Source organism: Castanea sativa, chromosome 11 (assembly GCF_040712315.1).
Source record: "Castanea sativa cultivar Marrone di Chiusa Pesio chromosome 11, ASM4071231v1".
NCBI classification, from domain to species: Eukaryota; Viridiplantae; Streptophyta; class Magnoliopsida; order Fagales; family Fagaceae; genus Castanea; species Castanea sativa.
Window position 1 is genome coordinate 36,026,432 of NC_134023.1, and position 21,260 is coordinate 36,047,691.

The window sequence follows — 21,260 nt, forward strand, 5'->3', positions numbered from 1 at the left end:
TCAATTTGTGTGGCGAGCATTTTGCGACTTTGCATCTAGATTCTAGTCTATATATAAAAGTGTGAATGCTTAAAGCTATAATAGTAGCTAGAATGTTTTGGTTTGTTCAATTCGTGCTGTTCATCAGTTTTTTTTTTTTTTTTGGTAATATCACCCGTTGAACTCTTTTTATTTATTTATTATATACATATGAACTGTTAGTTACCTTGTTTATATATAACAACATAACAAATTGTTACAATATTTTCACAATTATAGAAGTGTTAGTTCCTTAATAGGTTAAAATAAAATATTATATTAGAACCAATTACAACTAAAAATAAAAGTATTGTAAAAAAAAAGTATTACATCCACAACATTTTTCACAATACTTTCGTTACAAATCATATGTGGTAAATTGTTATAAGTTCTAATTTAAACTTACCAATGAAATTATTTTTTTACTTATCAATAACAAACTGTAACAACCTACTATTTATGATTTGTAATAAAAATGTTGTGGACATACCATTTGTCTTGTAAAAATGTGGATTCAGATCCTCTAGAGTTCCTAGGGTACTCTACCAAGTAGAGTTCATTAAATCCTAACCACTCTTTAATGATTTAATGGTCTAGATTCTGTCATGTCAGCATTTCATTAACAATCATCTTAATTGTTTTGTTTACAACATTATTTTATTATTTCAAGAATATTATTAATGAAATGCTGACATGACAGAATCTAAACCATTAAATCATTAAAGAGTGGTTAGGATTTAATGAACTCTACTGGTAGAGTACCCTAGGAACTCTAGAGGATCTGAATCCTAAAAATGTTAAGTCATCAATTGTAAAATCACTAGAAAATAACTGTTGCATGTTTGGATTCACCTTGTGGGTCACCATGTTGAGACAATCATCAATCTGATGACATGTACCTGCATTAAACAAGCTCTCAAAATAATTGGCTACCACCTTAGCTATATCTTCCACTTCTTCTACCCAGTTTTCATAAGAGGTTTTAACCAAGGTAGTGAATCTCGTACCGTACCGGCCGGTATGAACGGTAATTTTCATACCGGCACCTACTCCGGTACAGAACTGCCTCTGTTTCGTGCCGGATTAAATACCGGTCTTACCGGGTTGATCCGGTCATACCGGAGCAAATACCGGATTCCGGCCGATAAATGCATACCGGACTGAAACAAAAAAGAGTTAACTATCAGATCTAAAACTAAAAGTCGCTCTCCCTCCTCTCAATAACTTACTAGATTAGCGCCGATCACGTTGCCTACGCAGTAAACATGCTTCTTTGTCACCCTCACCTTGTTGATCCATCTCTCTTCTTCGTCATCGTCTTTTTCTTATTCATTTGCTCTGCTCCTCTGGTTTATTTTCTTCTTTATTTTTGTTTTACACGGGTCTTAATTTAAGTGCTGGTTGCTGTGTGAGTGGGTGACTAGCAGACTCACGAACCCCTCACGTGATGGGTAATTATTTTTAAATTGAAGTGAATACTTAAAAAGCTTTCTTGGAACTATAAGAAATTGTACAAATAGTCAAACATTACTCCAATAGCTGTCAGCCACTCTTGTTTCATGGGAAATTGTTTATCATTCAATATCAATGCTGTGCTCTGAAATTTTTATTGGGTAGTCAAATAAAATATTGGGCTTGGATAGAGGTTTAAAATAGCTTGGACATGGGTTAGTAGCATAAACAAAATAAATAGGAATTTAAGTTTTAATTAAATATATTAAGTTATGTTTTAAGATAATAAGTTCTAATTATTTATATAAATTCATATATATATAAATTGCAGTAAATCCGAAACGGTACACCGGTATTGACCGGTACCCGAAATATATCGTACCGCTGGCCAAATCGGTACAGTCTCCGGTATGGTATTGACTTCCTTGGTTTTAACACCCTGTATGTCATTTCGCCTTCTTTGTTGTGATGCTGTGGAATGAAAAAAATTTGTGTTTTTGTCCCCACGTTTTAGCCAAAAAATTCTAGATCTTTGGGCCAAAAATATCTCTTGTTTCAGCAGTAGGTCATCCAAAGTCTTGCTTACCCCAAAACATTTTGCTCTCAAGTCTTCAATAATCTCTTTAGTATTCAACTTATCCATTCTTATTTCAAGTTGCTTAATCTTTTCATCATTTGGATTGGCTTTGGAAGATCTTCAAGCCCTTAACACCACCCCACAAGCTTCAATTTTCTGCTTAATAAGTGCCAGCCCATGCACCCCACTCTCACCATCAGTCCATGCTTCACGAACTATATTTTTTCACTCCTCCCATTACAACCAAGCTTCCTAAAATTTAAAACCTTTTCTGCCTCATGATCTAGTCTTCCTATAATATTGTGTTTGAAGAACTATAGGGAGATGGTCTGAAGCATGGGTAGAGAGATTTGTCATTGAACTAAGTTGAAATTTTTCTCTCCAATCCTTTGTTGCTACTGCTCTTTCTAGTTGAATTTTTGTGTTTGCATTTCTAGGCCTGTCGTTGTTCCGGGTAGAAGGATATCCCTTGAATCGTAAGTCCTCAAGTTGACAAACCTCCAATGCAGTACAGAATGAATCAATTTGGCTCATTTGGGGTGGCCTTTTGTTAAGCTTCTCAGAAGACTGGAGTATGGCGTTGAAATCCCCAATGCACTGCCAATGACCATACACAAAGGATTTAATGTGGGATAATAATTCCCAAGACTTGTTTTGCTGATTCGCTTTTGGCCATCCCTAAAAACCTATCAGCAACCATTCAAACCCATCATCCTCCTTCACTTTTGCAAGAATGTGATTAGCTGTGAAATTAACTAAATCTAGCATCACGTCATTCTTCCATATTAATGCCAAGCCTCCACCCGAATCAGGCTTTTTGACTACGATCTTATTCGGGAAAGGTAATTCGCCATAAAAGTTTTCAAATCCATCACTATCTAACCATGTTTCCATCAGAAAACACACATTTGGAGCTTTCTCCCTCCCAACTTTGCGAAGGCTACGACCTGTCCAAGGGTTTTCAAGCCCTTGACAGTTCTGACTTAGGAGCCTCATTGCTTCTAGCAAGGGTGACAATCCACCCTTGTCGATACATCATCAGAAATTGGAATCACTTTCTCTCGCTTCACCCTTTGTGCTTCCTCCTCTTCTCACGATGTGTAAAGGTTAGTGTTATGTGTACTAACTCTTTTCCCTAGAAGTGATACATTAGTTGCCTTAGTGATACTTCCAAGCCTATAATCCATCCTTATAATCCTGGTCTAAGTAGATTTTGGCTTAGGAGTTAGCCCACTCGGTCCATCACCATGTTTTGCTTGTAAGTCCTTAGAATTTGAATTTGAATTCCCAGAATCACAATTCACAATTATAGGGATAGAGTTTCGCTTATCAGCATCCTTTACTCCTTTATTCTCGAGACAAACTTGCTGGATTTCGAGCCTTTCCCATGAATGTCGAGATTATCATTTTGTAGATGCTCATTTTTTGACAAGCCCAGAAGAGAGGAAGGCCCAAAGTCATGGGTTGACGAAAGTATTGTGGAAGTACCACTAAGCAAGTGGTAGGAACAACGAATAGTGAGTCTAATAGACAAATAAATGGATCCTGAGGAAGTAAGTAGGCCTAAAAAGGCCCGAAAGAAAGTAACCACGAATCCATGGGTTGTATAGATGTAGAAAAGTGAGAATGGGTCATAGCCGCTACAGCAGGCCCACAGTAGTGCAAGTAAAGAAAGTAGGGGACTGTGGAAAATCTATAAGCCCTAAAGGAAAAGTGAGAAATGTTTGGGCCGAAGAAGCCCAAAAAGTTAGTAAAAGCCCATGGGAGACGTAGAATTGAGAAAGGGTCGAGGACGCCCGAGAGAGTAAGTGGGTCAAGGATGCCCAAATGGAAGTAGGTGGGACAATAGGAGCCGCAAGTAGCAAAGGGCCTAGAGGGATCATTGGGCCTTCGGAGAAAGAATGAACAGAAAAGGTCCAAAGTGGCCCAGCAGGCTTGGGGTCAAGAAGGCCTCATAGCAGGCATGACAGAATTGCATGGCAGGAAGCAAGTAACAAGGGCCGAGAATAAAAGGCTTGGAACGGCCCACGAACAAGCATGGCCCAGTCCTCAGAAGAAGCAAGCCACAAAAGAAAGGTCGGGCGAAATAACCCACGCCAAAAGAAGCCAAAAATGAGCAGTAGGCTGAGCAGTTTTACGTTCAGACCGCGGCAAACAGATGAGCAGCGGGCAAGATTTTAACAAGCATGGAGGTAAGACATGCGCAAAGCCCAGATATCACTAGCCTGTACCTAGCCAATATAGGAAATGGTGAGGTCATGGGTCAGAGGTAAGGGGGTATGGTTTGGCGGTGGGGAGGGGGAAAAATCCATTTTTGTATTTCCTGCTCAATTCCTTTTGGAAGCAATGTCTTGCTGGGGAGTCATGCGAACCAAAAAAGGCAAGGATGAGTGGGAACCACCAGGTGCATGCCGTAAGGGGTAAAGGGAAGGAGAGTATTCATCTCGTGGCAGGTAGGAATGCCGCAGGGAGTGAGAAAAACAAAAAAAGTCTTCTTTGACTGAGGCAGGGTAGCACTGGCTGGGTGACTGACCAGTCAGTGACGGTCGACAAAGGAGCCCATGCCAGACAAAAATGGTTAAGGGCTAAAAGGGTAAAAAGCCAAGCACTGCTGAGGCTATATAAGAAATCCTACAGTGAACGGCTAGAGAGGACGGGAAGGGGAACGAAAAATGGGAGAAAGGGAACCTCTGTAAAATAGTAGCAAAAATTATAGAAAACAGGGGAATTAGAGGGCGCAGAGAAGAAAGGAGAGAAAAGACAAAAGAAAGAAAGAAAAAGAGTAAAAGAAAAAGAAAATAGAAACAAGAACGAAACTGAGTGAATGGAGTGATTGTCATACACCGAATGGATTAATCTCCCTCTCCCCTTCTAACTCATGCTCTCTGTTAACCAAACAAAGAATCTTGATCAACCAAAGTCACTTAGGCCCGTTCCTTCAAAGCAGCTAATTTTCCCTTAGAGAAATTAGTCGCGTTGAGGGAGTGGTTCCCTTTCCTGACACAAGCTCTATAAAACAGCCCACCGCGGCGGGCTAATGTTTGTTTCCTTAATACGCTCTTAACTCTCCATCTGACATTCATTATTCTGATATTATATTGTAAAGCAGCCACCCTGCATTAAGGCCCACTGACCATGTTGTTTAAATCTCTATTGTTTCCTGTCCTCTTTTACTATATCTGCCTGCTGTAGCTAACGTGACAGTTCTGCCTGCCGTAAAGATCTGATTACCAAAAGGCATTGTTTGTGCACAAGCCGGACCAGGAAGGTTTGTCCCCGGACTGGTCCCAACTCTCTAACTCAGAAGAAAATTTTGGGCCCAGTATAGCAGCAGGCGGCCCAGCCTGACATTGAAAAGAGGCCCACACAGATCTCTTTGGGGGATATCCACTCCAAGATTTTCGGGCATAATCTACATCCATGATTGTTCATTGGGATCCGGTGTAACATCCTGTGTTGGTGATCTTTGGTGATTGCCGGAAGCTTTCAACCAATCGCCATATTGATAGTCTACGTCTCCCCCATTCTTCTCAATTGCAAAATGACTTGCACAGGGACGTAAATCATGACCAAGAAGTCCACAAAAATGACAAAAGATAGGCAGTCTTTCATATTTGAATTTCACCCATGTACGTTCCCCATCTGAATCTGCAATAAAACCTCCATGTCTCAGTGGTTTCGAGATAGGTAGTGCAACACAAACCTTCATAACGAAATTTCGAATATCTTGCTTCCTTCTCCTTTCAACTTATTTCGCAATGCCAATCAACTACCTACTTCAGTTGCTACTTGGGGAGAGACCATATCAAATGGAGCCCCCAAATTTGAATCCATAAAGAAGCGTGATCTAGTTTGACATTACTCGCATTCATCCCTTTATGCTATCTCTTAAGCATAAGCAATCGTTTATCAAAACTCCAAGGCCCTCCTTTTAAGACTCAGGTCAAATCAAATTCAGTTTGGAACTTGAACTGAAAAAGATTCGACCCAACTTCCACAATCTACAAATCAATATGCATCCCATGCTTTCCGTATTGTATTCATGGCTGCCCTTTAGGAGTTCATTTTAGTTAGTTCGTTCATTTTATGCCTAATTGTCATGAAAGATTTAGCGCATTTTGCTTCTTAATTAAATTATCAATTGGTTTTCAAAAAAACCATGAAAAGACAAGTGAATAGTTTGTTGTAGCAGATAATTCTAAATAGCTAGAGCATTCACATTAATTTATGCAGAAATTATTGTCCACTCAAAATAAAAAAGTACTTTTATTATAAAAAAGTACTTTTATTATAGCTAGCCATTTTTCAAAACATCCACATTTGGTTATGTATTATATACTCTATTTTATTAAAATATAAATTTTATTTATAACTTTTGTAATTGTTTCTCTCTCTTCAGACAACTATCATCATCCACTTTTTCCCTTCATTCTTGGATAACATAAAGGAAAAAAAAATTGTATAAGTTATAGTGACTTGTATATTTGCAAAAGGAGTATAGCAAAATCTCATTTTCCTTTAGCTGAATGGTAATTTTATATAAGATGTGTATCTTAGATTAACCTGATAACATTAAGAAGAGCTAAAGATATTTATCTTTGTAAATCTTATTTGTCTACTTTCGGAGAAATTATAATATCTTCATGGTGGACTCTCCTATCTTTGATACACTTCTCAATGCTTATACAAAAAGTTATTTATAAAATTACCCTTAGTGGCATATGCTCTTATAATTGTAGAACTTAGGATAAAAAATGTTACACACATGTTATTACTCAATTGAAATTGTGTCTCCAATTCAAGATTTCAATACTACCAATTTTATTACATTTAGTTGGAATGTACAACGGTACAATCATAAAACTTATGCCACTTGGACCCAACTATATTATATTAATTAATAACTACTCTTTTCGTAAAAAAAAAATTATTAACCTCTCTCTTTTGTCATTTTTTTTTTCATATGGAACTTCATTCACGTGTATTCCCAACAAATCTTTATCGTTAGCTTTCATTGGGTAGTTAACTAATGGATTAAAAAAAAAAGGAAAAAACAAATTCTATAAACATAAAAGTGTAATAAATCCATTCATTTGTTTCATCTTCGGTGAAAGAAGATAAAAAAAGATATTAAAATGTTAATTCAATAATCAAAATAATGCCTTAAGGCCCTTGACACTTCAATTCTTCGAGCCCACTAATTGTCTTGCAAACATGGCAAACTGTCAGTCTCACATATTCACACATTTCTTAGATGACTCCTTTTCACATAATTATTGTGTCATATTTTCTAAATGATTTTTTATCACATAGTTTTTATGTTGTACACATTGTTTTTTTATGTTTACATATTCTGATTGTTGCCTCTTGGTTAATATTACTAAGCAGTAATTATGTCAAAAATAAAAGCCGTTTTCCTCTTAGATTTTGTAATTTTACCTTTTAGAATCAATTAAGTAATGCACACTAAACATGTGTTTTCCTCTAATTTATTTTATGCCTATATATTCGCCCAAGTGGCTTTCCATTTGTCATTCAAGCCTCAAAAATTTGATCTTGGTTTAATTGTTGTTTTGATTTCACTGTTTTCTGTGAGAATGGCTGGCAGCTCCTTGCAACAACAGATTGCCTCCATGAGGCAATCCTTGTTTGACGAGGTTTTTCTCTTCTTTAGTTTTTTGCTGAAAAAACGTTGTAGTTGTTTTCACTTCATTTTCAATACCATATACTGTAATATTCTGCATGGTTATTTATACCACAGTTTTAGTTCCCTTCATGAAAGTTATTTGAATATGCAACCCCCTCTCCTTTTTTCCCTAGCAGCTTATTGTTGAAATCTTTACGGGGGAATATTTTATTAAAAATAGAACAAATGAGTAGCAAAATAAAACTTAATTATGCACTTTCCATCTTACCATGAAAATATATCTTCAGTTATGTCTATTTATATCATTCTCTTTTTCTTTTTCTTTTTTGGGGGAGGGGGGTGTTGTGTTAAAATGTTGTATTATGCTTTCAGCCATTTTATTTAATTTGTATAAATTATAATACTAGACAGAATATATGTTGCATATTATAATGTTTGCCAAAATTTATGGTGGAAGTGTGAAAACCGGAAATCCCAATGTTTTTCATAAACTTTTTAATAAGAAAGTTCAAATTTGATTCAGAATCTCAGATGCTAAGATATAGTACTAATAATCAAATTGTGCTAATAAAGTACCAATGTTTTGCAGGGACTCCTAAATGAACAGTTCATTGAATTAGAGAAATTGGAGGATGCGAGCGACCCAAACTTTGTTAAGGATTTAATAAATTTATTTCTAACTGACTCACTGAAAAATGTCATTGGCATAGAAGAATCTCTGTGAGTTGCATAGTATAAATTTTCTTAAGATGTTTTTCTATTTAGTTTGAATCACATTAGTTACTATATTTTCTGAGCAAATTTTATGAATTTTAACAAAACAATGATGTAACAACAATGATAACAGTAATAATATTACCTTCAAATTCTAAACTTACACCCCTTGTGATTGGATTATGATTAAATAATATTAGGCAATATTTGAAGGCCGATGAACCCTTCAATATCACTGAACTGGGAAAATTTCTTCAACAATTGAAAGGCAACTGCCTCGGGTACAAAGAAAAACTCTTCTTTTTAAGATTTGTTTTCTTTCCTTTATTTTGCACTGGACATGACCTCTAATTTTTTTGTTATCTGCAGAATCGGTGCTAAAAAGGTGCTTATTGAAGTTGAGAAAATGCTGCAATGTCACGAAGCAGGCGACATGGAAGGGTGAGTACTTATATACTTATTCTGTTTCCTCATGTCATGATAAGTTGGAGTATTAGATATAAACTTATCTATTTATCTTTAATTTGTGTTCTCATCTATGATTTTAGACAAGAATCTAATAGTTAATTATTATCATGTTGAAATCTGAAATCAAAGTAAGACTTCCACCATATGTTATACAATTGTAGGATTGAAATATATAGGTCTTACAATTTACAAATGAGCTTAGAGTATCATATGAAATATCTCATAGAAAATTATTGGGAGAATGCTATTACTGCCATTGTTAGAAGTTTATGTTATTTCATAAACATATTGAATTTAAAGGCCACATTAAGTATTAGTATATAAGTGCTAAAGCATTGTTGCCAATTATGGTCTTGTCAATAACTATGAGCAGGACTAAGACCATACTTCCTACCATGAAACAAGAATATAACAATCTGGAGAACAAATTGGAAGCCTATTTTGAGGTTCCTCTCACTCCCTCTCTATCTCTCTCTAAATTAATTTTCTTGCTTAAGCTCAAGCTAAATGAGTGACATGTTGATTTGTTTTCTGTTCATTCTACAGCTACTTCCACATATTGTACCTGAACAGTCATCTGATCCTCCAAGCAAAGGATCAACTAGTAGTGGGAAATGAAGAGCATATCATGTAATAGACCATTCACCATTTCAATAATAGTAGTACTAAGTAATGGCGAATAAAGTTCAGGAATTTTGCCTTTGATAGTCAAATAATAATGAATAAAAGACAGGTGCTCGGCCTACATGGCATGAGACTTTTGCTCTATGTTTTTTTTTTGGTTGTTGTTTAGGCATTTTGCCCTTTTGTTACTCAAGTAATAATAATTAATAAAGGACAGGTGTTTGGCCTATGTAGCATGAGACTGTTGCTCTATGTTTTTTTATTTTTCTAGAACTAGTTTATTTTTTAATTTTATCTGGGATATAAATCCTATTTTAGAACTAATTTATTGATGGTGGTCTTTGCATACTAGCAATAAAGCTTACTTATTTTAGGAAACCCTTTTATGTTGCTTTTAAATGCGAACCCAATTTCTATATTGTTATTAACCTTTTTTGAATCTCACAAACAACATTAATTTTGTGTGAATGACTCTACTAAACAATTTTTATTTATGAAGCTTGTAAGGGGTAATATGCAAGTATGACATTATTATCTATAGAAAAATTCAAAAGGGTGAAATGCAAAACTGACTCTCTAAATTTTTTCAGGTTTCATTTCAGTCCTCCAATTTTGCTTTTATTCATTTCGGTCCTCTAATTTTTAAGTTTATTCAATCAAGGTTTTTCCATCAATTTTTGTTATATGTTGTGGTTAATTTTTAAATTTTATAAATTTTTCTTCAAATTTTTTAAATTAAAAAAATCCAATTAATGATTGAAAAATATTTTTCAGATTTTTTTTTTTCAAAAAATTTTAACAAAAGTTAACGGAAAGACTTTAATTGAATAAATCTGAAATTTAGAGGACTAAATGAACAGAAGTAAAATTAAAGAACTGAAATGAAATATGAAGAAAATTAGAGGGTCAATTTTGCATTTTAGCTAATCCAAAATGACATTTGCATGTCCTCATGGAAAATTGGTGGCACCACATTATCTTAGTCTCCCTTTTTTATTTTTATTTTTTAATTAATATAACTAGTCAGTATGCTAGTGCATTTGAAAATTTAATAAAATATGAAATTCTCTTTATTTAAAATATTTCCTAAAGTCACCATTTACTAATTATGATATTTATTAGTAGATATTTATTTATTGATTGTGTTTGTAACTTTGTATATAAAACTATTTATTCAACCATTTAAAGAAAATATAGTGTGACACGATACAAAATAAAGTTGTAAATATAAAAAGTTTTATAGAAACTCCTTATATCAGTAAAAATATATATTACAATAATGACATAAAAAATTTAGCTCTCAAAACTTTTATGGCAACATTAAAAGAAGTCAAAAAAAATTCAAAGACTTTCACTAAAGATAAGGTTGGGATTTCTACTCTACGCTTATATAGAATATAAATTCATATTTTGTTTAAAGAATAATAAAATATGTATTTCATAATAATTAAGAAATATTTTAATAAAGTTACCAACTATTATATATATGTACCAATATTATAACTACTTAAGAGAATCCTTATTCTAAAACTAAATAATAGAATTTGTAAAATAATGACTTATATAATTAAACTAATAAATAATGAGAGGAAAACCGTAACTTATTATTATATTCAATGATGATGAACTAATCACTAGCGGTAAGATGGCCAACGTTTTAATGGGATACCTTGCAGAGAAAAAAACAAAGATTGTTGGACTGGTGTGGCATCGATTTTAGCACTCAGATGGCTAAGACAGTAATGATCTCACTAAGAATCATTATGATACGTTGTGTAATTAGCTTTTGTACATTTCCTAGGCTTAGAGAAATCCTGGATTTATAAGCATGTTAGTGCAAATTCTTTGATTATAGGTCCCATCTCAATCATTATTATATTGGTCTCTTTGATACAGTTTTCATGGGCGAGATTAGCATGGTTGCTTCTATTATGGACCACATTTTTGTTACTTATATACTTCCATAATTGTTAAAAAATAGATCTTAAACATAGGATTATCCATTTCTTCTTTATGCTTTTCTTTTCTTTGATCAAACAATTAAATTTTCCAGCTAGCGTAAAAATTGGAATATAAAGGATGCAAAACATGTTTTTTAAATAAAATATAGGAAATTTGTTTATTGTTTAAGTAACCATACTTAGAAAAGTATTTTTTAGACCAGTACTGAAAGGGAATATTCACAAAATTCCTAAATTTGTGAGATGCAAAAATAGAGAAAAATATGCATAAAAAAAAAAAATCATACTAGACAATATTTACGTGGTTTGACAATTTGTTTACGTCCACGGAGTTGCAAGGATTTCACTATTTTTAGAAAAAATACAAAATGCGGCAGTATAATTTTCTCTTTAAAAACTAGGGTAAATTGCAAATTACACCCCTGAAGTTTGGGGTTGACTGGATTTTACACCCCAAAGTTTTAAAAACTTAATTTTACACCCTATAGTTTGATTCTGTTAGCAATTTACACCCCACGGTTAGTTTTTGCTGTTAAGTGACACATATGCATGCTGACATGTTTTATTTCACTACAACAAAATGTATTTTTAGTGATGAAAATTAGTGAGGAAATATTTTTCGTCACTAAAAATATAGCTTTAGTGATGAAATATAAATTTCGTCACTAATAATGAAAAAAATTATAACATTTAGTGACGAAAAATGAATTTCGTCACTATTGTGATCTGAAAAATGGGCGCTAATGGAGGGAAACTTTGGCGCGAGTTTAATTAGTTTATAGTGACGAAATATTTCGTCGCTAAAAGTTGAAATTTTTAGTGACGAAATATTTCGTCACTGTAGGTATTGCTGTGGATAGTATTAGTGACGAACATCTTTTCGTCACTATAAAGAAGAATTAGCGACGAAAAATATTCGTCACTAAAAATAATAATAGTTTTGCACTTATATGTTTTTAGTGACGAAATCACAATTTGTCTCTAAAAATCTTAACAAAGCCCGGTGTTTAGTGACGAAACTGAAATTTGTCACTAAAACCTTAAAAGCCTAATTTCAAAACCCAGCTAAACCACAAAACATTTCACTACCCAAGAGCCATTTCTGTCAAAAAAAAAAAAAAAACCAAGAGCCATTTTAGTCAAAAATCAAACAAATCACATGTGAAGCCACCGTCGCCGATCAAGCTCAACAGCGACGCTTCAGGTCGCCGGCGATCGGCGATGCTTCAGCGTCGCGATCGGCGAAGCTTCAGGTCACAGATCGCGACGCTTCAGGTCGCCGATCGCGACGCTTTAGGTCGCGAATCGTTGGTGACCTTCAACGTCGCGATCGGCGACGCTTCAGCGTTGCAATCGTGACACTTCAGGTCGCAGATCGCGACGCTAAAGCGTCGCCAACAATCAGCAACCTGAAGCGTCGCGATCTGCGACCTGAAGCGTTGCCGATCGCGATGCTGAAGCGTCGCCAACGATCGTTGGTGACGCTTCTGCTCGCCGGCGACGCTTCATCCTTCATCCAGCGACGCTTCAATTTGTGACGCTTCCGGCGACCTTTCACCTTCCACCTAGCCGGCGACCTTTCGCCTCCTACCCCCAAGCCTGGGTATTTTTTTTTCCCCTTTTGAGTTAATTTTTTTGTTAATTTTTGTTTAATGATTCTAGTTCCTTTGGGTATTTCTTTGTTTGATACAGTAATGGGTATATGCATTTTTGCTTAGTTTGGGTATTTGATATTTATTGTGTAATGGTTGTGAAGAAAGTTTCTTATATATGTACTTATCAATTGCTGTAATTCTTTTTTATTTCTATGGTTCTTATTGTTTGGATGATTCTAGTTTTGGATCCTCACTCTCTTGGTTTGGTTTCCACATTGATACCAGTGTTAGATATATGTAGTGTACAAGTTCCTATACATTAGGTGTAATGTATGAACTCAAAATGAGATTACCCAACTTCTAAATTTTCTTATGTTGATTATTGCTTAGGTAATGATACTCTGATTTCACAATGGGATTGTGTCCTTTGATTGTTATTTGACTTGATTTAAAGGGGGATTGTTCTCTAGATTATGTTTTAGATACGTTGTGCTACTCTATTAATATTTCTTGCAAGACAAATGATGAGATTTTTTTCCCTAATTGCTAGTTTTTTCTATCATCCATTTTGATGATAAAATGAGTGTTCAATCTGAGAAAGGAATATTAGGATGGCATTGTCTCTAAAACCAGGTTGATGAAGGTTGTTTTTTTTTGGGGGTGGGGTCCTTTGTTATCAATTATCATAAGATTAAATTCAAATCTTTTGGGATTAGCATAGAATGAGGATATAGACTATAGAGATATATGGATGACATTACAGGTGAAGTGAAAGGTGAAGTGAATGATTTTGTGGAATTAGAATTTAACACTAGTATTGATGAGGATCATGATGGCACTGGTTAGTTTAAACAGAAGCACTTTAATGTTACTTTAAATACTGTCAAGGCACTTTAAGGTAGAAGTTTAAGGATTTTGGTATATATGTACTTAACATAAAAGTTTAAAATTGATGCATAATAGGTGTAATTTGACCTTTCCATCTTGATTGAAAGGTACTATGAGATTTGGTTACGGTCTAAAATTTATCTAGATAAATGAAAAGTTATAGATTTAGGTAATATACATACACCCCCATGTGGGTGTTCATTGTCATATATGATTAAGAGCTTTTATTAAATTGATTCCATCTTGCTTGGGCGATATGCATGTTGAAATTTTTTTAATGTTTGAGCTAAACTGGCTGCTTTCTTCTTCTTCTTCTTCTTCTTCTTCTTCTTCTTCTTCTTCTTTTTTTTTTTTTTTTTTTAATTTTATAGGAAATGCGTTTCTGATAGGAACCTTTTTTAAGTCAAAATAATGCTTAATACTTTAGGAATGGACATGGTGACATAAATGAATTGTTTTTCGAGTTTATCTCTCTGTGCACTTTGTTGATATTATTAGTTTGTTGGCTATATGGGTTTGGTTAATAGGAGACCCATCAATTGAATTTTCTTTGTATATAGTTTGTAAAGGCTTTTGATGAATGCCCATTGGTGACATAATCTGAGGGCTTTTTTTTTTTTTTAGTATTGGTGACAAGGTTTTTGGTTGAATGTGATGACAAGGTGAGTGATTGTTTGGGTTGCTGTGGGGGAATAGAAAGAGGCTTAGATCTGTGAAAGTCAAAGACCAAAGCTTAGCCAAAATCTATATTTGCACATGAAAATAGAGCTATGGGGGAATAGAGCTAGTGTTGTCAACTAATTGTATTATATTACACATGAAAATCTATATTTGCTTTCTACAACTTATACATTAGGAGTTGTGATTTTAATTTATTAGTGTGGCTACTCTTAATACATTGTTAGAAATGTTTCTTATAACATATTTAATGTTTTTACTTTACAATTTTAATGTAGTATTGTTTTTATATTTGTGCAGATTTCTTATTGGTGGCTTTTAAGGGATTTACTTTTGGCATTACTTGAAGACATATGAGGACATCTTCCGTTAGTTTTAATTATATTATGCTAAAATTTTTGTATTGTTATAAAATATGATGAATTATTGTATGTATTGCAAACAATTATTGTATGGAAGGAGTTTGAATTGGATATTTGTTTTATTTTTTACTTGTGGAATGTATGGATCTTTTTTTTTATAAATGTGTTGAAATAAATGTATTATTCAAATGTGAGGTTTTAGTAATGTAATAACAGGTTACAGGTTAATATCAAAGCCATGAAAAAAATAAAAACAAAAAATAAGTTTGAGTGACGAAATATTTCGTCACTAAATGTAGCAAAATTTTGTAAGAAATGGTTTTAGTGACGAAAATTTTCGTCACTATATGTGCATGGATTTTCTTAAAAATAGTTTTAGTGACAAACTTTTTCGTCACTATATGTATTCGAAAATAGTTTTAATGACGAAATTATTCGTCACTAAATATGATTTAATAAACTAAAATGTTTTTAGTGACAAAATATTTTCATCACTAAATGGTGTTTTTAGTGAGGAAAACATTTAGTGACGAAACGTTTTCGTCTCTAAAAGTTTTTTTTTTTAAAAATCAAATCGGACTTTTAGTGACGAAATTTTTCGTCATCGGGACTTTTAGTGATGGGGTTTCAGCGACGAAATGAATTTCGTCACTAAAAGTCCGATTTCGTCACTAAAGGTTCTTAGTGACGAAAAACTGGACTTTTAGTGACGAATTTTTTCATCACTGAAAATACATTTTGTTGTAGTGTTTTTGCCAAATCAGCTTCAAAACTACGTCGTTTTAATGATGACCAAGCAAAGAGTTAGCATGCATCAAAACTATGTAGTTTCAAGCCTAAACTGAACTTCTTGCACATCTCCATAAACGACACAATTTCAAGCAAATTTGCAAAATCTAAAACAAGGACTCACGAACAACTCAGGGATCTCACGAACCCAAACCTTTCATCCCACGTGGCAGCAGCGGCGGCGGCAGCGTTGAAGGCTCTAGGCTGCCTCGGTGGCGACGTCTAGACCCCCTAGCTACAATTGCACGTGTGAACCCAAACAGACCGAACCTAAACCCCACAAACCCATCGGCTCTAGCAGCCTCGGTAGCCACGACGACCACGACGACAGCCACATTGATGGTAAAACTATTGGCTCTCTCTCTCTCTCTCTCTCTCTCTCTCTCTCTCTCTCTCTTAGGGTTATTGCTTCTGGATTTATATAATTTTTGGAATAACAAAGTTTTTATTGATTATGCAATTTTTTTTTGATAATTTAATTGTTAGAAATTGTAGATTATTATTCGGGTATATTTCATGATTGTACTTCTTTCTGATGCATTGGCTTACACTACGCACAGAAATTAGAGTTAGGTCCCACAAATGATTAAGAACATATGCAATAGGTCAAGGCTTCAGTTACTCCAGTGATTAGAGTTGCAGAATTGTATGTATTCAAGATATGCAGATGAACGGTTGAGGTCCAACAATAATAATAAAAGCAATACAAATTGCAAGATCAGATCAGAAGCCACAACATTAGAAACTCTATAAATCTTTTAGGTACCTATTGATCCATGAAAAATACAAACCTCTACTTACAGACACACCTTGCTCCCTTTCTAAAATCCTATTTCTAGAAATTATTGGAAAGTGTAATATCAATGGCCCCTTACAATGCAATTAAATTAGTATTATTTCTTAGGAACACAGTAGAAATTCTTGATCTTGAATATTGTACATATCACTGTTATCTTATATTCCTATGGTGATTTGGGCTACTATTTTACTTGAGATCTTTTGGCATTCTATAGAAGTTGTGGATTATTATGAGATATAATAGTCTAAATCATTTTATCACTTTCTCACATAACTAAGCTGAGTTAATTCCTAATTGTTCACCATTCTTGTATATGCCTACGTTTGAATCAAACAAAAAAGTTTAAAGAATAAGACAAATGAAACATGCATAATTCAGAGGCAGCATCCTTATGTTGGGGTAAAATTATCAAGCATTAATTTGACTACTTTAAGTCTTGCTTCACATATATGTGTATTAACTTTTTAGGTGCAAATTCTAATTAGTCACGTAGAGCCCTAACATCACCATCTTTATTCAATGAACATAAGCCATTATGAAGTTCCATTTGAGGAATCTAGTAAAGAAAATCTTTTACATTCGTAATACCAAGATTTTTGGCATACTTAGGCATATCAAAAATAGCAAGAGTGTCAATATCAACATTAGAGACCCTTGATTCAGTCCCTCTAACATATTCAACATGTGTATCACTATGCGTAATGAATACCCCTCCATGATGTATACACATATCAAATAGTTGATCTATATTCAATGCCTTGCACACACATATAAATGCATTACTAAAATATAACCTTTAATTAATATATTACTAAAATATAATACACACATAAATGCAACAAAACATACATGTATATATGAGGCACAAAGCACAACACATGTATTGCTCACTTGGACCACAGCCATTGCACTCGATCAATTTACCAATAAAAAGTACACATTATTTTAAACCAGACAATACATACAATTAATCATCATCCAACAAGGTGACCCACCAAAAATAAAGATCAATAAAGTAACCAGAACAAGACAAAATACAACCAACTATATCATAATCTATTGACAAAAAAATAATACAAAACTAATCCCAATCAACAATATTCAAGTGATACAGAAACCAAAAAAAAAGAAAAAAAAAAGAAAAGAAAAACAAACTTCACCATAAACACATAGTTTCAATAAAGATGCAAGTTGTATAATGAGTTTAAATCATACACATATAGACAGTTCTAGTAACAAATCAATCACCCAAACATTTATACAAATCCCCCCACCAAACCCAATTAACAAATCAATCACACGAGAAGAGCAGCTCTGGTTTATTTGGTTTTACCATGGATGTGGCTGCCTAGAGCTGCCGCCGCTGCTTGGGTTCACAAGAGCTGCTGCTGCTTGGGTTCACAATCTTTAAGTTGTTGTGGCCGCTCAGATGAGGCTTGCTCAGATGAACGGGAATAGGGATTCAATTATTTTAGAATTAGGCTGAAACGGTGTAGTTTTAGGATTGGATTTTTTTTAAGCTTAGGGAAAACGGTACTATTTGTATAGTGTCAGGTAAGTTTTTATTTTTGGGCTAATTTGGCAAAAATAAAACACGTTAGCATGCATATGTGTCACTTAACAACAAAAACTAACCGTGAGGTGTAAATTACTAATGGAATCAAACTACAAAGGTGTAAAATTAAGTTTTTGAAACTTTGGGGTGTAAAATCCAGTCAACCCTAAACTTTAGGGGTATAATTTGCAATTTACCCTAAAAAACAATACCAAAATCATAATCTCTAAAATAAAAGTTTTTCTATCATGCGCACATGATTCACAATGGGTTATAAAATGAGCAAAAGTTTTTTCCCAAGAGCTTTGTTCTCGGTCCCCCATGGAGGCTTAGTCCCATTAAAAACCATAACAATATTATTTCGGGTCAAGTTATAATCGTGATCAAATACAACTAGGTTTCACAAAGCTCAACAAGTATTATGATCACAACTGCACAACAAAGTCTTAGTGGAAAAGTTTTACTAGTTTTTATTTTTCATTTTTTTATGTGAGTTGTTATTTGAGACCACTATTGACATTACTTTTTTAAATACTATTTAAAACTTGCTATTTAATTTTTGTTGTAAAAATATTGTGTAATTAATTTTATTCTAATATATGCTAATATGTTTAAAATAACATGGATTACCAATTTGTTTAATCAAAGTTCTCAAAAATAATCCTATAATTTTTAGTGGGTGTAATATTGCCAAAAAAAAAACTTTAAATCTCTCCATTTTTGTATATAAACATAAATTCTTTACAAATTGAACCTAATTAATTGATCGTGGCTCTACTACTGCAATACTGTAAACTAATTAATCATGACCAATCATGGTAAAATAAGAAAATGGTGCAATGGATTCTAGGGGTGACAATTTGTGTTAGACATGTTATGTTCATCTCATGTTGAAGTAGGGTATTCCATTACTTGTTTTGATACAAAAACTATCTGTTTAATATTCTTTCAAAACTCTAAAAAATAAATAAATAAATAAAATAAAAGGAACTCAGAAAACGCGCACAGAACAACAACAACATTTACCATAGAGAAAACAGAACAAAAGGAAAACACGACACAGTATGACTATGTTTCCTAGAAGATTATGGCAAAGAAATTAACTTTTATCAAAACGATGTCACCAAAGCACTAATTAATAGCTATTAGCCTGTCTTACGCTTTACTAATTATCTAGCAGCCAGCTTTTCACATAAAAGTACAAAATACTACTAGCTTGTTCCTGTACTTAAATGAATTTTATAGGGTATAGCTGAATTAATTTCTAGGGACAAATTAACAAGAACTAGCATAATTAACATGTTGCCAATAATTTGCTCTTACTATTGGGATTGGATTGCTGGTTCTTCCAGAATTGGTGTTTGCAAAAGAATATGTTGTTGGAGATGAGAATGGCTGGAATTATGAACTTGATTACCGTGCATGGGCAGATGGCAAGACATTTTATGTTGGAGACGTATTAGGTAATTAATTGTGCTAGTACTTATTGACTCTCAAGGATAGTTTATTTTATTTTATTTTATTTTCATTTTTTTCGATAATTCGATATTTATAATGGGAATTTGAATTTTGAATGTTTAGGTTAGAAATATTAGCAGAGTAAAAGATGTTAGTTGAGTTATAGACTCTTGGTCAATGATAAACATTTCTCAAGGTTTATAGATTTCAAATTTTTAAACAAGATTCTCGAAATGGGAACAATTTTACACAGAATTTCAGTGACAATTACTTTTAGAACTATACATTTTTTGTTCATTTTCTCAAACAATTTTCAACAGAATTTAATGAATGTTTATTATATATGCAGCATGTACTGGAACCAAAAAAAAATCCCCCTTCTCACACTTGGTTTTCTTCAGGAAACAAGATAAGCATTGTTTAATTCACTAGTTATATATATATTTAGCTTAAAATTCTGAAATATTTGAACTCGGGTGATTTCGTTAATAGCTTAAAATGTTGTATGTTAGTCAATCCAATAACGGAACATTAATCTTGTTAACTTTTTATTTTTTCGATAGGCAACATTAATCTAGTTAACAAATTCGACCACATACTAATTTTAGTCTAAAATGTTTGTATGATTTACAACTTTGCTTTCATGTTTACTAGATTTCAACTATGACAAGGAAGAGCACAATGTCATAGTAGTCAATACTACTGGATACAATAAGTGCCTCGCATCTCCAAACTTAGGAGCCTTTGACAGTGGCAATGACAGGATAAGCTTGACCACTCCGGGAAAGAAATATTACATATGTCAATGGCATTGCGATTACTCGGACCAAAAGCTGATGATCACGGTCTTGAGGAAGAAGATGCTGGGCACACCTATCTTTTCACCACATTAATGCCCTCTGGAGAAAAAGCCGGATTGGAGAATATGATTTCCTACTATTGTACATGTGAGTTGGAATGCAAGTGTGTATTTGAATCTTATAGGTCAATAGATAATGGAAGAAGTGATAGGTTTTGTTAGAAATATATTAGCTCATTAGCATAAGCCCAAGCCTAAGCCTAATTCTACTTTGTGTGCAAGCCAAGTTTCCTATTTGTACTAGAAGTCTATTAGTCTAGGGTTTAGTCTACTATATATACACATATTATGGTTCATTGTAACACAGGATTTGTTATACACTCTAATATATTATTGATGTAGCCCTTTAGGGTTTCCTCTGTGGATGTAAGCCGTTAGGCTGAACCACATAATCCTCTTGTGTTATTGTGTTCTACACTTTATGTTTTCGCTTCCGCATCCATAATAGCATATTCAACATGGTGTATTAATGCTAATATTTAACATGGTATCAGAGCTGCCTTCCTATGGCCATGATTTTCTGTCCTTGCGGTATATTAAGAGCAATCTTTATCTTCCTTGGTGTTTCTTCGCTGCGTTCATCTTCTTTGGTTTTCTACTGCTGCCGTCAAATTTTCCGGTATAGTCATGTCACCGTTAGAAGTTGCATCAACACTGCAAGACCATTGTCTTTCTCAAGCCACCGTCACAGAGCCAAACTTTATTCAAGGGATCTTCTCAACCTTATCAAATCTCAAGGCTTCATCAAGCTTCCACCTTGAATTTAAGAGGGGGTGTTAGAGATATATTAGCCCATTAGCATAAGCTCAAGCCTAA

The 21,260-nt window shown here is 33.9% G+C and overlaps 3 protein-coding genes across 3 annotated transcripts; 2 read left to right on the forward strand and 1 right to left on the reverse strand.

Moving 5' to 3' along the window:
* Positions 1–2,323: 2,323 nt before the first annotated feature.
* LOC142616425 (uncharacterized) lies at positions 2,324–3,043 on the reverse strand. The gene is made up of 2 exons (XM_075789283.1): positions 2,771–3,043; positions 2,324–2,644 (listed from the first exon to the last, which is right to left on the reverse strand). Exons 1-2 carry the CDS (start codon positions 3,041–3,043, stop codon positions 2,324–2,326), a joined length of 594 nt encoding a protein of 197 aa, XP_075645398.1.
* Positions 3,044–7,616: 4,573 nt separating this feature from the next.
* Positions 7,617–9,694, forward strand: LOC142615044 (pseudo histidine-containing phosphotransfer protein 2-like). Its single transcript, XM_075787726.1, has 6 exons — positions 7,617–7,704; positions 8,284–8,414; positions 8,609–8,689; positions 8,778–8,849; positions 9,250–9,322; positions 9,423–9,694. Exons 1-6 carry the CDS (start codon positions 7,645–7,647, stop codon positions 9,492–9,494), a joined length of 489 nt encoding a protein of 162 aa, XP_075643841.1. The 5' UTR covers positions 7,617–7,644; the 3' UTR covers positions 9,495–9,694.
* A 4,109-nt stretch (positions 9,695–13,803) lies between these two features.
* LOC142616426 (stellacyanin-like) lies at positions 13,804–20,478 on the forward strand. Its single transcript, XM_075789284.1, has 3 exons — positions 13,804–13,897; positions 19,480–19,590; positions 20,240–20,478. Exons 1-3 carry the CDS (start codon positions 13,804–13,806, stop codon positions 20,476–20,478), a joined length of 444 nt encoding a protein of 147 aa, XP_075645399.1.
* Positions 20,479–21,260: the final 782 nt, after the last annotated feature.

What these genes read in the sequence shown, in the direction of transcription:
- LOC142616425 (XM_075789283.1), bottom strand. Translation starts at nt 3,043, where the DNA reads ATGAGGCTCCTAAGTCAGAACTGTCAAGGGCTTGAAAACCCTTGGACA. An exon ending in CTAATCACATTCTTGCAAAA is followed by an intron (nt 2,645 to 2,770) that starts GTGAAGGAGGAT and finishes GGTCATTGGCAG; the next exon opens with TGCATTGGGGATTTCAACGC.
- LOC142616426 (XM_075789284.1), top strand. Translation starts at nt 13,804, where the DNA reads ATGGATGACATTACAGGTGAAGTGAAAGGTGAAGTGAATGATTTTGTG. An exon ending in TGAGGATCATGATGGCACTG is followed by an intron (nt 13,898 to 19,479) that starts GTTAGTTTAAAC and finishes TGGTTCTTCCAG; the next exon opens with AATTGGTGTTTGCAAAAGAA. An exon ending in TTATGTTGGAGACGTATTAG is followed by an intron (nt 19,591 to 20,239) that starts GTAATTAATTGT and finishes CATGTTTACTAG; the next exon opens with ATTTCAACTATGACAAGGAA.
- LOC142615044 (XM_075787726.1), top strand. Translation starts at nt 7,645, where the DNA reads ATGGCTGGCAGCTCCTTGCAACAACAGATTGCCTCCATGAGGCAATCC. An exon ending in ATTGGCATAGAAGAATCTCT is followed by an intron (nt 8,415 to 8,608) that starts GTGAGTTGCATA and finishes AAATAATATTAG; the next exon opens with GCAATATTTGAAGGCCGATG. An exon ending in GAAGCAGGCGACATGGAAGG is followed by an intron (nt 8,850 to 9,249) that starts GTGAGTACTTAT and finishes AACTATGAGCAG; the next exon opens with GACTAAGACCATACTTCCTA.